Source organism: Parasteatoda tepidariorum, chromosome 4, assembly GCF_043381705.1.
Source record: "Parasteatoda tepidariorum isolate YZ-2023 chromosome 4, CAS_Ptep_4.0, whole genome shotgun sequence".
In the NCBI taxonomy this organism is placed as follows: Eukaryota; Metazoa; Arthropoda; class Arachnida; order Araneae; family Theridiidae; genus Parasteatoda; species Parasteatoda tepidariorum.
The window spans coordinates 43,858,642-43,874,102 of record NC_092207.1 but is presented as its reverse complement, the minus strand read 5'-3'; the positions used below and the strand labels follow the sequence as shown (position 1 = coordinate 43,874,102).

The 15,461-nt window shown below is 29.7% G+C and overlaps 1 protein-coding gene across 1 annotated transcript; it reads left to right on the top strand.

The window, feature by feature from the left end:
- Window positions 1-8,132, top strand: LOC110282503 (cytochrome P450 2J2-like). The gene is made up of 6 exons (XM_043049488.2): window positions 1-108; window positions 2,053-2,351; window positions 2,459-2,577; window positions 3,542-3,809; window positions 4,515-4,702; window positions 7,939-8,132. The coding sequence occupies exons 1-6, from the start codon at window positions 52-54 to the stop codon at window positions 8,115-8,117; spliced, it is 1,110 nt and encodes a 369-aa protein (XP_042905422.2). The 5' UTR covers window positions 1-51; the 3' UTR covers window positions 8,118-8,132.
- Window positions 8,133-15,461: the final 7,329 nt, after the last annotated feature.

Here is a 15,461-nt window from a genome sequence, read left to right as displayed (position 1 = left end):
GGTTTTGTTTCAAGCAACGGTGCGGAATGGATTGAAGAGCGTCGGTACGTTATGAGAGTCATAAAAGATATAGGTATGGGGAAAACAAGATGGGAAGACGATTTAGATGTAAGTTAAAAATTTCTTCATTTTTAAAGGCATGTCAATCTCACATTGATGACTTATGTTTCGTCTAATTCAAAGATTTTTAGTATGTCTTCACGTCGAAAATGGTAGCAACTACTCTACACGAAAGTGATGTAGTGCAACGCCATGCAACTCTCTTGGTTCTTAGTATTTCCGGACAATGTTTTTTTACACTACTTGGAGTAAAGTAACCATCACCATTTTCGTCATTCAGAAAAATTGAAATTTGTAATTGCAATAAGATAAGATACACATAAGAGTCAGTAAAGTTATACTTACAATGCAATATGAAATAAGAATTATTAGTTTAGGATTATATACAATAATTCCATTTGCTAAACACGATGATTAAATATTATGACGATATATACAACAAAATGATCCATATCATAAGAATAATTTTATGTCAATAAGTTCTTACAGATCATACTTTTGACCGTTCATCAGAACTTCTTTTTTTCATTTCATCAATAAATATTTTGAGCCACACTCAGATTTATTGTGAGTACGCAATACTCCAATACAAATTTTTATAATATTGTTCAGATAAACATAAAGGGCAACCAATGCGTTTTTTTTTCACGCAAAACACGTAATAGGTGGTATTTTTTCCTGTACTAAATCTTGATGAAATGCTAAAGTAATATCTTTGGTATATATCTACATGTAATACGACTTGGAAAAAAAAATTTCTGATAACATTACCGTATGTTGCAAAATATTTGTATATGAAACATTAATATGATTGGCGAGTGACACTGTAAACATCCTGAAGTTTTAATCCTAAAAATTACTGAAAACTATTTCACATAAGATAGGAGATTCTAGAGAAACAGAAAATTTAAGTATGATAAGTTGGTTTTCTAATAGACAAATATTTTATTAATATGTTTTTTCATAAGTACATAAGACACAAATTCAATGGACAACTAGTTAAATTTTTATTTGGGACGTAACTAAGTCAACTGCTAACCGAAATCAAAACCGAAACAAAAATATGCTCCTCACAAAGGCCTCATCTCTGCTCTGAATATAAACAAAAACCGGCTCTGTAGCGAGCAAAGACGTTTTCCATCTCTCAAACATACGCAAAGCAAAAGCAGAGCTGGTTACGTGATAGAACCAGTTGAGACTCTTTCCTTGTTTTGAAGATCACCTTAAGGGGCAAACCATTCGAACCGAAACTGTTAAAGCCTTCTTAAGTTGCCCAAGTTCTTGAATCCGAGGATTTGGAGAAATTTATCTGTCCATAGAATTTGAAAATTTCCGGACACTACACATTTTCTGGAATATCAGTAATTGTTCGGATGATTAACTAGCACATGTATACTGTTCATGTTCAAGATTATAAAAATCATTCCTTACATAAAGACAAAATTACAAAATAAAATCAAGTGAAACCATAATAACACAAATGGATACTAAGAGATTAATTTATTTAGATCAGAATACCTGGAAACGAAGAGTAAAATGAAACGATCATATGCTCGTTCGCTGACGTCATAAAATTTCAAAAGCTGATTGGTTATGGAAGAAAAAACTTGGATGTCGTAAAATAGAACATGCTCTACTATTATCCAAGGGTTTAGACCAAGAACACGGAAAATCGCTTACACGATCCAAGCAATACAAATTTCCATCAATTTCAATCACTCTTAGTCCAAGAATTTGGGCTGTAAAAACAGGACTTGATACCCTGAACAGAGCGTATGAACAGGAAGGACAGGACTGGCCTCATCAACAAAACTTGGCGGCTCCCTCTCATTCGCATTTTAACAATTATTTCACACAAGTTTACGATATGCAAATACTATATGAATTGCTTTTATAACTCAAAAAAAGTATCTTTTTACTGTTCTTCCATATTTTTTAAGTAATTTACAAATCTAACTCATGTATACTACTAAAAACGCTGTAATATTGTAGGCAGAAATTGAAAGTTTTCTCAAAAGTGTATCTGAATTTGATGGAAAACCTGTTGATTTGCATGACTACCTTTCTCACAGTGTATCAAATAACATGACTAGCATGGTTTTGGGAAGACGCATACCGACTGGTGATTCTCGGAATAAAATGATAAACGAAGCAGTAGATGGTCTTTCTGTTTTTGGACAGGCTGGAGCGGTAACCTATTTCCCAGATCTTATGAAGTTTTTGGCAAAAACTGGTTTTTCTAAACTTAGAGTTCAGTATAACAATATGAAGAAACTATATGATTTTATGAGGTAAGCATAAAATTTTCAGCATATGCATTATATATATATATATATATNTTTTTTTTTTTCAAATTTATATTATCGTTGGCAATGCTAAAATTCATTTACATTTATAGAAACGAAGTAGAACTAAGAAAATCGAGCTTTGAAAATTCAGAAGAATTAGTTTTCATCGATGGATACTTGAAATTAATGAAGTCATCTGAAGAAAAAAACATCGAAAGCAATTTCTCTGGTAATGTAGGCAATGAGTAAATCGAAGGACTAACCAGAAACAATTTCTGATGCATTCTAAATTGTCCTTTTGGAATTTTTAATGCCACTTTTAGATTGAGCAAAATTCGCAAAAATCAGTTTCAATTAAAAACGCTAATAGCCTTAAAAACCAATTTTAAATTTTTTTTTGTTACCCAACTATATTTAGGAAATTGCTTGCATATATACTTAAATGTTTAATTTGCCTTTTAATTCTAAAAAATATTATTCAATTATAAAAAAAACTATGCTTTGAAATGTGAATCTATTATTTTTTTGAAAATATGCTAGTATTTGATTTCAACTTATCTGGTTGGATAAAACCAGGTATATTGAGAAAAAATTATAATAAAATAAAAAATTCTTCCCAAATTAAATATTTATTTATAATTTTAAATTTATAAAATAACCTTTACAAGGAGATGTTTAAAAAACAAGGAGATATTATACAAGGAGATTATAAAAAAATCTTGAAGATTATTTTTTGGCGACATGTTTTATAAAATGTAAGAAAGCTATTATGTAAAATATAGGAAGTTGAATAATAAACACTACAAAATTTAAAGAATAAATATTAAATTTTAAGAATAATCTTCTTAAGAATTCTGTCTTGTAATGCTTAATTATCGGAAGCCTCTAAATTGATATTTTTAATAAGAAAAACAGGAAACATTTATTTTTAAATTTTCTGTATTGAATAAAGAAAGGCATTGGGTGTTTTCTAATTATAAACAAGAAATATGTCAATGCATTTGAGATTTTAATTTTGGTAGCTCTATTATACATGAACGCTAGGAACCAGAGCCTTAAATCAGTATAAATTTTTTCATACATTGTTTGGACTATTTAAAACATCGTAATTTTCAATAATTTGTATCATTAACAAAAACATGCCGATTGAGAGTTAGTTCAATTAATTATTTTACAATTTCCTTTCTTTGCAGTAAATAGCCTTATTGCTAATTCTCAAGCTATGATACTTGCTGGCAGTGAAACGATCAGAACGTCCCTACTGTGGTTATTTCTAGATTTGGCGTCTTTTCCTGATATTCAAAAAAATTGCCGGGATGAGATACAAGGAGGTTTAGGTAAAGATGGAAAATTTCGATGGTCTGATGCAAAAAAGCCTCCTTACACGTACGCTACAACAATGGAAGGTCAAAGATGGAAAACCGTAGCACCATTAGGACTTTCACCATTAGGACTTTTTCGGTACAAACTTATTCTTCCACCTCTTACAAACTGCTAAATATAATCATAACTTTTGAACTTTTTTCTCTGCTTAATTAAAATAATAGAGCATTATTTATTTCGAAAATCTAACATCTAAACGCAGTGTTGACTTTGCAATTAACAGACTGCAATGCAATGAATGGACTTGCAATGAATTGACTGAACGGAGAGAAACAAATATTGAAACAGTCTAATCAGTTTTTTCTTCATACTTCTGCAAATGAGATTTATTGAGTAGAGACGAAATGCAAAACCAACTAATTTGCATTTTACACGAAACCAGAGATATTAAGAGGTGTGACGAGAGACAAGAGGACTCTAATCCTTGATCCGTCAACCACAGAGGATATTTTATGTCAGCACAGTGGTCGCTGCGAAAAAGGTGCGGAATTCGTATCGACCAGCGATCGCTGAGATTTGAACCCGGGTCACCTCATTGAGAGGTGAGCGCTCTATTCTCTGAACACCACGGTACCTCCCATTGTATTTATTTTAAGTAATTATACTATAATCAAACATACTATTTTTAATTTAGAAGATTGTTAATATCTGTAATAAAGCTATAACCCATAACGTTATGACTTTTTTTGTTAAAATTTTTAAGTTACTTTCTTACGAATTTCAATGATTAACTTGAAATGGTTTAATTTCAAACCCCAATTCATTTGACTTTAAATTCTTCAGAGCAAGAGAAGACACAAAGATTGGAGGTTATCACATTCCAAAAGGAGCTATTGTCATTTCAAATGCATGGGCTCTTCATAATGATCCAGAATACTGGCCTGAACCGGAAAAGTTTGAGCCGGAAAGATTTCTTTTAGAAGATGGAACTTTAAATAAGAAGTCGGAAAGCTACATACCATTTTCATTAGGTATAATAGTTTTTTGTTTCTGTGTAATTGAAATATAATTGATATAATATAATAATTAATATAATATAATTGAAATATGTTACTTTAACACAATTTATAGTTTCCGTTATCAACTCAGGATTGCCATCACAAAAATTTTGAAATCCATAGTAAACTGGGTGACCTTCATTTTCTGTTCGAAGTTTAAAATTTTTATGGCCTGTTTTATGCTGTATAACTTTGCGGTATTTATTTTTTGCATTCAATAATTCACTATTTTCAAATAAAAATTTAAAAAATTAATAATAATTGCATTTTTAACCTAATAAAATCCCTGTAAAGTGAAAAAATAAAGTGTTTGATATTTTAGAGAACACTGAACCATAATATCCCTCAAATTAGCTTCAGCCTTAATATGGTGCTAAACAACCGTAGTTTGACCAATGATCGTCCTTTTTAAACTTGATTAAACAGTATTATGGTTCAACTTGAATGGAAATATGATTAAATTCATCACCTTATTAAGGTTGTAGAAAATTGCACCACGTAGGTTTTTTTTCCTTGCATTTTTATGGATAGAATTAATGAAACTTTGTCAAGAGAGAGTGTCAAATTTCTCAATTTACTTAAGTCATATTATTAAATTTTCTAAGCTAAAAACATCGATAGTGTTCCACAATTTCTGGAAAAGCTTCTAAATTTTTATTGTGCACTAGCTGTCAGCTCTATTTAAAAATTATTAGATTAAATTCCGATTCCAGTTATAGTTTTAAAAATTGTTTTTTCAGATGTGCTGTGCGCAAAAAAAACGGATGACCCTATATAACTTTTGATCTAATGATAGGATTTTCACTATCTGGGACTCAATTTAAATGCCTCGAGGGGGGGGGGTAATTTCAAATATGCTAATTAATAGAAGCAGACTATATTTCAAGTTACGAAATCCGACACAAAAACGTACTTTCTCTGAATAAACATACCTTTTTTGACGAATTCGGATTTTCAACCCCCGAAATATAGGAGTAACCGTAATCTAGGAAATATGTTTCCCTCAGTTTGGTCCGAATTAGATAGTTTCAAATTTTGGAACCTTTAATGTTAATTTTACTAATGTAATTTAACAATGTAATTTTACATGACAAAATACAAAATTTGAGCGAAACTGGTCGAATAGTTCCTGAAAAATCGAATTTTAAGATCTGACTTTTTAGAAACTCTATTTTATCTGACAACTGTTTTATCTAAAACTGTTTGTTTTATATAAGGGCAAGGTATAGGAGTTAGAGCATTCCCTTTTAATCAAGTTTTCCACAATTAATTCCTGGCTTTTGCTGAGCATTCGTTTATTCTTCCTTCTTTTATATTTAAATTCGGATTACCAACGAATTTTTTTAATCGACATATTTGCATTAAGATTCGCTTGCAAAAAAATTATTATTATTAAAAGTGACGATGTAGTTATTTTGTAATTTGATGAAATATTTGCTTGGAGCATTTTTTTACAAGAAACTAATTATTAACTATCTATATGTCAACAATATGCGGCATTTACATAAAATCAAAAAGGCTATAAATAGAAAGTGAAAAATGGAAAAGTGTATAGCTATTCACTCCACAAAGTCAAACATAACACTAGCAGATTCTATGTCACTACTTTGCTTAAAATACAGTGTCATGACCATTATTGTACTATAAGGAGTTGAAATCTCAAACTTCCCGTCTACTGCCTAAATATAAAGAACTTAAATTTTATGATGGAAGTATTTTAGACTGAAATTTTTCTACTAAAGGATTGTAGTATTTGATAATATTAAGTTATTAATTTCACGCAAATTAAACGAAATTTTTTTTGTTGAATTATTTTTCAAAAAAGTTAATGGTTTAATGCGTCGAACCTACCCTCACCTAGGTCTTTTAAATATTTTTTCAAAAATAAAAAGAGAAAAATTTGTATACTTTTTGATCTTTTTTTGTAAAGAAAGTTATGTACGCACCTGAGCCTTGAGGAAAAATATCTATAATGAAACTACCAGAGCAGGTTTTCATTTTTGAAACTTCTTTTAAATGAATTGGTGGTTTATATATTTTTTTTTTTGCAATATTGTGGGGACGATATGCTACTTTAAGCAGCTTTATTTATCGAGACTGGGTAATCAACTATAACGAAATGTAGCGAAAGACATAATGCATCGTGATACGGGCTAACTGTTACATGTTTTTTACATCACTTTCATCTCAATATGATTCATCTGTTTACGCAATACCCACTTGTTTCTGCATAATATTTTCAAATTGCTTCTAAATAATCAACGAGACAATCACAATGTTTCTCATTTTAACCAATGATAAATAGTTAGAGTTTGTCCTGAAAGTATTATCACCAAACCAAATATAAGCATATTAAAATGTTTTACATATTCTTCTCATGGTTGATAGATCACTTCTGGCAAAATTTTCAGACACCAAACGCGTCATCAGAATTGGTTTTCTACGGAATAACTTTTAGAACCATGACTCGACTCAAGGTTCGATATCTCGAATATCAAAAAGATGTGCTTCGATTGTGATCGTTTTAGCACGAAAACAGTAGAAGTCTAGAGGAGACCCTTGCCAAAATTGAAAGGTAGCTGAGGAACATTAGAATTTTTGATTGGCTGGAAAATAGGCAATGAAAAAAGCAAAACAGCAAGAAGAGTTGTCAAGGAAAAGATCACCCGCGATTTTTCGAAATGCTTAATGTCTGTGTTACTGAACGAACACACATACCATAGTTTGAGTTTAAACTTCAGTTATACGACTCACCGATGGCTTCCAGAGCTATCGCCTTCATCTCTGACCTCTACATTGTCTTTAAAAAATGCCTTAAATCACTTGCGGTAGACTTGCCATTCCGATAAACAAAAATTACCAATAGCCTTCTTAATCAGAGGGAAACTCCCACTAAGGACTTGTTGAGTTTCACGCAAAACTTGATGACAATTTATCGAGCACTACATGGTGCACAGGAATTGAAAATAAGCTTTCAAGAAATGACTGTCGTTACTCTACTAATGGTCAGAGATGACTAAGTGACCAAACATGCGTTAGTTGACTGCTCCATTTACCGATTTCAAGTGACACGTATTCCCTCCCTAATAAGATCAGTGTCATTACTTTTTGGACAAACCTTATTGATAAACCACATACGATGTTAGTGAACCTACTAATATAACTTATTTAGTTTCCAGTATATCAGAACGATATTTCTTTCTTTAAAGGTCGACGGAATTGTCCGGGAGAATCGATTGCAATGATGGAGATCTTCAGGTATCTGGTTTCCATTCTTCAAAAATATGAAATTCTTCCATTAGAAGATCATCTTCCAGCTCTGGAAGGGGAAGTCGGACTTACTTTTTATCACTACAGACAAGAGATAAGATTTATTCCTCGAGACTAGAGGGACTACTTCTTCTTCATGAATTTTTCAGCATCGCTATGGCAAGGATATTTATGAATAAAGTAACGTTTTTTCTATGTATATTGCAGCTTTCATATTTTCATTCAACAATTTCAAACAATACAATAAATTTCTTACAATAGTCCCCCTTCCACATTTATTTATATTATTTTCACCGGAATCAGACAAATAGGTTTTTTCTTCTGTGTAATGTTTCGAAATGTAATATTTGTATAGAGGATTAAAGAACATATACAGACAATACACATTAAACAACCAACTATCTCAGTTTTATATTTTTGTTTAAAGCAAAAGCTTTTGAATGTATTTTTTTCTACATCTTTTATTATAAGCAATAATAAATATTATCATCATTAATTTTCTGTCTCAATTGTCAGTATTAATGTAGTAATAACTGAGATAACTAACGTGCAAGGTGTTTGCTTTAGGTCTGTAACCAGCTTCTTAACTTTTGAACTACAGCTAAAGTTACGTAACTGATGTCATATCTAAATGAAAATGAGTATGCATTCAAATTAATTTACTATATTTTTGAGTAAATGTCGATACATAGAATTTAGTAGCTTGAAAATAATGCCAGTGCAATCTATCTCAAATCTGTCAGACGCGGCTAAATTTCTCAGAGAGCTCGCATTGCGTAAATTGCACTTTCAGTCCAAAGTAAATATTTTTGAAAAATAAAAAAGTCGAAAAAAGTTACCTATTGATAAAAAAATAATTCCCAATCAGAATCAAATTTTAAAAAAAAAGTTATTGAATGTTGACGATCAGTAACTACTACTAAATCCCTACTGCGAAAGAAAGAGATCAAAATGTTGTTAAAATTCACTCCCTCTCTGTTTCAAAATTAGTGAAAAGATTTTTTTTCTTCATTTTAGTGCACTAAATATTAAGAAGAGCCGAGGTAGCTCAGGAGATAGAGCACTCGCCTCCAAATGACGTGGTCCAAGTTCGGACCCCAACAATGGCTAATCTATACGAATTCCGCTCCCAGCTCGCACTGACCACAGTGTTGACGTAAAATATCCTCAGTGACAGACGGATCATGGGTTAGAGCAGGGGTCACCAAACTTTTTTGATCATCGACCCCTATATAATTTTTCGAAATCTCCATCGACCCCCACAGAAGTAATTTTCTGTTAATTTAAATAAAACTCTATTAGATACTGTGTTTGTACATTTATTTTATGATTTTTAAACATTTATTAAAGTAATAGTACATTGTGCAACAATAGTTTTATGAAAAATATATTAATATTGAAATTTAAATACCTTATTATTAAATAATAAGTAATTATGCATAAGTAGATATAATAAGTAAAGTAACTAAAGATTTACTGCTTCTTGATCAATGAGATGGGTGTGCCTGGTGTTTTTTTGCAAGGTTCGCTATATTGGGTTCAAAATTGGTCAATTTTAATTTTCGTCAAAATTGGTCAATTTTGTAATTTTCGTAAAAAAATACAAAGTGTGCTATAGTTTTGTCGCGGGCTGTACTAATCCATATTATTAATGCTTACCTTCTTTTTTGTGCATTGATAATTAAAATTGATATCTAAACCAAACGAATGGTTTTATCGAAACAATAACTAATTATCCAAAACTATAAAAGTTTTAATAATGACACTGCAAATATTCAACACAGTTTGCAAAGATAGCTGAAACTGCGTATGATATTTGCATTTGTAACGTCAATGCTCGTCACACGTGACATTTGGACAAGCGCACATATGCATATGACTTATAAACTGCGCTGAGTTCGTGCCACTGCGCGGTGGTACGTAAATACTTGTTTCACCCCAATAAATATACGTTTATTAATTTATGTTTTATAAAGAAACTGATATTGAGTCAATTATAAAAAAAATTCACAAATTTTACATACTTAATTAGGTATGTGTGATTTGCGTATTGAGAACTGTTTTTTTTTTCGACCCACAATCGACCCTTCCGATTCGGATCGACCCCCATTCGCCCCCCTGTCTCAGATCGACCCCCGCTTTTGTTAAATAGACCCCTGGGGGTCCATATAGACCACTTTGGCGACCTCTGGGTTAGAGTCCCTTTTCCTTCAGGCTAACCGTGGGAGACTTTCGTGTTTTTCCTCTCCCCGCAACGCAAATGTAGCTTAGTTCCGTCAAGACACCCCGTCACGAAGGGTAGTTTGTCCGAAGCTTGATCCGGGAGTTGCTTCTGGATCGGCTTCAAAATTACGGGATTAAACATTAGTAGTCGTAAACTAAAAATTGGGTGGGCTGTTCAACAACAGTTATAAAACAATCTAAAATAAAATATTAAGAAACTATGAATATGATGATTCTTGGTCATATATTCAGTTTCCTTCTCTAGATTTAAATAAGAAATATAAATATGCTACAAACAAGGAATGGAAAATTTTTCTTGAATCAACTTCTTAATAAATTTAACTATCACTTATTGCATGGAAAAACCTTTAAAGTCGTAACATATCGACTGTAAGTTTAAAAAATCACAATTATAATTGCGATAAAAATTACAATTATAATTGAAATTATAATTTACGATACTAATATGCAATTGTTATGACTAACACTAACCGGAAAAAAAAATTTAAAAAAATTCCAAAAGTGTTTGATTGAACCAGCTATTTAAAACTGGACTTTCCAATATAATATTTCTTTTCATTAATCTTCATCCTTTTATATGTATTTGTAATTCTATAACAATTTATTTATCAAATTTTGATGTATATTTGTTGCATGCGCACATTTTCGTTTAATCGGTTAACTCATATCAATTAAGTAAATGCTGAAAATAAGACAATGAATTTAAACTCATGTATAAAAAAAAAGAAACTTAAAAAGAATTTTTTCAGGGCACATAATAATTTTTTAATATTTTCATACCAGCACAATAGGAGAAATAATAAAAGCTTTGGGACAATTGCTTAAAACTTTCAAAAGACCTAATGTATCAACATTATACAGTGAGAAAAAAGATGAGAATTTTTTTAATTTTATATTAATTGTAATTAGCATTATAGGTATGTTGGGGAAAGGGAACTAATGCGAAAAAATATTATCAAAAAAATGGGTGAATCATTATTCTTTAGACACATTTAATATTTTTTTAATTTAAAATTGAAACGTACGCATTCCCCTCATTTTTAATGGAACTTCAGTTAATTTGTTTGTATATTTATAATAGTATTTTTTCCCACAATCTTTATGTCCTGGAAAAAGTGTGGCAAAAGTATGAAATTAAATATTAACCTTATTGTTACTTCTGAAATTACAAGTAAAATCAAAATTAAAATAATTTTGTCCTAAAAATATGAGTCTAGAATAAATAATAATCTTAACCATGTTTATTTCAAATTATGTTAATACCAAATAAATATTAATTTATGATTAAACTATATTCCAACAAATAGAGAAAAAATAAAGAACAAGCAGCTGCACTTGAAATCTATTTCTAATGTTTATTTAACAGAAGAAAAATTACTTATTTTATTGCATTTTAAACTAAATTTAGTTTTTAGTTTTAAAAATAGTTTGACAAATAATGTTATATATCAACTAAGGAGCGTTTAAAATAATTTTTGGAGTACGCATTTTGCAGCAGTTATAAAAAATTATATAATTGTTTACAAAAAAAGTTGACAAAAAACATTTAACAAAAAATAAATACAAAATGTAGAAATTTCTTTTTTTTTTTACTTTTTAAAAATTTTAACTAAAAACTCAAGTGTGTTGTCATGCAACTGCATATGATATTGTATAATTATATGTTTATATGATTATATGTTTTCAACATATTCCCTTAATTATTAAAATTTGAAATATTCATTGAAAATAAACTATCAAAAACTTATTTCTAGTTTTCCTGAACACTTATTTTATTTCCATTTCCCTCTATCGTGAAAAGCACACTAATTTTTTATTCAAGCTATTATTCTTTTATGAATTAACAGATGGCACTACCAGACAGAATATTTCTCGTACACTTTCTAAAACATTTTCCAGTTAAGTGATAAAATGAGAGGATATCTAGTATTTTTCTCCGTATTTCGAAATTACGAATTCTGAAAAATGCGTTATAGTCGATCTAAATCTTAAATGTTTTTGAACAACTAATAACATCAAGGTATAATTTTAAACAATTTATGTTGAAAAAGTTTTATATATTTTCTACACTATTACATAAGACGCACTTTTTCTCGAGATTTTTTAAAACCTAAACCAACTAAATTTGTAAACTGAAGTTTATCCCACCTTTACTTCTACTGACCTGATTAATCTATTTAAAGGTCGGAAATGTTTTCCCCCTCACTTTAATAATAGTTTGCGGCACCAAATGTTTAGTTTTTACTTAACTTTTTAGGTTAATTCTAAAAGTATACATTTAAGGCGGCCATTACAATCTACCTTAAGTGCATGTTTTTTTTACCGACAGTCGAATTGAGAAATTTTTTATAAAACTTAATGCTCATGAAAGGAATGAAAAAAAAACACGCAAAATTTTATTTTTACAATATTTAAATTACTTTTCATAAAATTAAATGCAGTAGTTCTAAATACGATGAAAGCTGTCAAATTGACTACTGATCTAATTTGTTTTCTTTTATCATGTAAATCGTATTTATAATAAAAGGGCGAAAACATTTGTGTCTTGTCGATCTGTCGACATGGACATAAATGTAATGTATAATTTTCTAACTGAATTACACCCTGTGTGCTGATATTGTGTGCTGATTATTTATTTATATTCCAAAATCGTCAATCAGCAATCACTAATCAAAAGCTAGAACTGGTTCAACGAATTTTCTAGTGTTGTATTTCAAACTTTAACGATTAAGTAATTGTTATTCTATAGAATACCCAGTTAAATCATAGAATTAAATCATTTTATATACTTAAATCCGACTTGCCTAGTTATTTCATAAAATATCAAGTTTTTCTATAAAATAACAGATTTCACACTTTATCGGTAACCTATATAGATATATATGTAACATAAAAAGCTTTAACATATGTTTTCATGTTATTTCTTTATCTAAATTCTCTTTCTTAATTTGTTATTCTAAACTAAACACTTTCTCGCACTTAATTAATCACATCTTGTCTTTTAATCCATTTTTAGTTCAAGTATGCATTAATTAACATTTTAACTTTTCCCCACTACTAAGACTGAGAACTATATTATTCATTTTGTAATTACTAAGGTTTTTCTTTTCCTATGAAACCTACAATATCATCAGGGCTATTTTGCAAGATTTTCCTTAATTTTTATTCAGAGGCACTTCGATTTAGAGTCACTTGGATGTAATATGGATATATAACGTCCAAGGATATATATATATATTAGGAGTGGGCGATATAAGAAATTTTATATCATGATGCATCGTCAGTTTTGCATCGCGATATAGCGATGTATCGCGATATAGTATTTTTGAAATTCATTTACTTGTAAGGCGCAGAAAGTCGGATTTCTATCAAAACTTCATACTCTGATTGATTTAAATCAATTTATGAATTTGATGTATATGTTTTGCTTTAGAAAGATATTAATGTTATATTTTCTAAAAATGATCACGCAAATAACTTAATAAGATTTCTTAGTTTAAAAATAAATAATAAAAAAATAAATAATAAAAAAATAAATAATAAAAAAAATAAGTAATAAAAAAAATAATAAAAAAATAAAAAAAATTTAAATTTATCAATATATTTACCTAACAATATAGAAGGAAAATTTAAAAAATAATTTCGTTAAAAATTATTTGTATGCTTAAAACAAAGCGCTAAACAAATTAAACGAAAAAACACTATTTTTTATCATTATTATTTCACATAAATAATAAAGTTAAATTGAATAATTACCGAATTCTGAACGAAAAAACAAAGTAAGGTTTAATTTCTTAAAAATAAAAGCAAAAGAATTATGATATTCGATAATAAATTCAACTGACAATATTGAAAGAAAATTAAAAAACACGATTATACTCTTTAATAAAACGAAATGCTAAATGATTTTAAGAAAAGAAGTCGCAATCGCAAACATTACTAATTTTTTTGAATAAACAAAGTTGATTGACTTATGTCCAAATCCAAAAGAGGAAAAATAAGTTTTGTTATAATGTTATTTATAAAAATGAAAACAACTATTGATTTATAAATTTAAAATCAGTAATAAAAACCCATTAAATTATTATTATTTTATCCAAGAAGTTTTAATAAATTAAAATAAAGTAAAAAATAGCCTGACAAATTTAATTACTCTTTAATTTAATTCTTTATGGGCACCTTAAATCAGATTTCCGTTTGTAATAAATTCAATAATGCAAAATAATACTTAAACATATAATATCAAAATTAATTTTCACATTTAAAAATAAAAAAAGTTTTGTTTCAAAAAAAAATTTACCTAATTATTTACGAAACACTTCTTTATGTATTCTTCTCAGTAATAGATTACGTTCAGAACAAGGTAACGACGACGATCTCAAAGTCAGTCCCACTGAAATAATCTATCAAGTCGTGACAAAGAAGAAAAAAAACTAAGAGGTGCGGAAACGAACATGCGAGATCACGATATATGTTCTCAAAACTGATTCTGATTCTACCACTCATCAATCAAGGCCGTTTCAATATAACGATACGAACATCGTCTTCCCCAGCGCGAGTTGACATCGGAACGTAAGAGATACTTGCGTGTCTTGTATCGCTATATCGTTTGTCTTCTTTACTCGACGGCTAAAATCAGATTTCTGATGCATCGCTGGAACGAAAATCGCTGTATCGGCCTGCCGATTCAGGCGTTAAATCGATATGTCGCGATATATCGATTTATAGCTCAGTCCTAATATATATATATATAAATATATATATATGTAATTACAGAGCTCCAACCCTGTAATCAGTGTTGTATTTAGCTTGAAATAATTGCAGTCTTAAGCCATCAGACGTTCTAAACAGGTTTATTTAAATATAGGCTGGTATTGCTAACAGTTGACGTCCACGCTCCCTACGGGAGGGGAATGGACAAGACTCCGGACAATTCCGGCACAGCTTACTTGGATCACATCATTATGAAAAGGACACGCAAAACTATGCGTTCTTACGTTTTATACCAACATAGATTTGAAGTAAAAAGGCACATTCGTACATTCCTTGTAACCTTACGCATTAAGGAAAATCATTTCTGCTTCCTTATATGGAATTGAAAAAGGGAACGATTCTAAAAATAACTCTTCCTTTGAAATATAAATCTATTTATATTTCAATGGTATGTTTTCAGCCTTGAATTCCCAAAATAGAATCTCTCTACGCTTATTCTTTAACA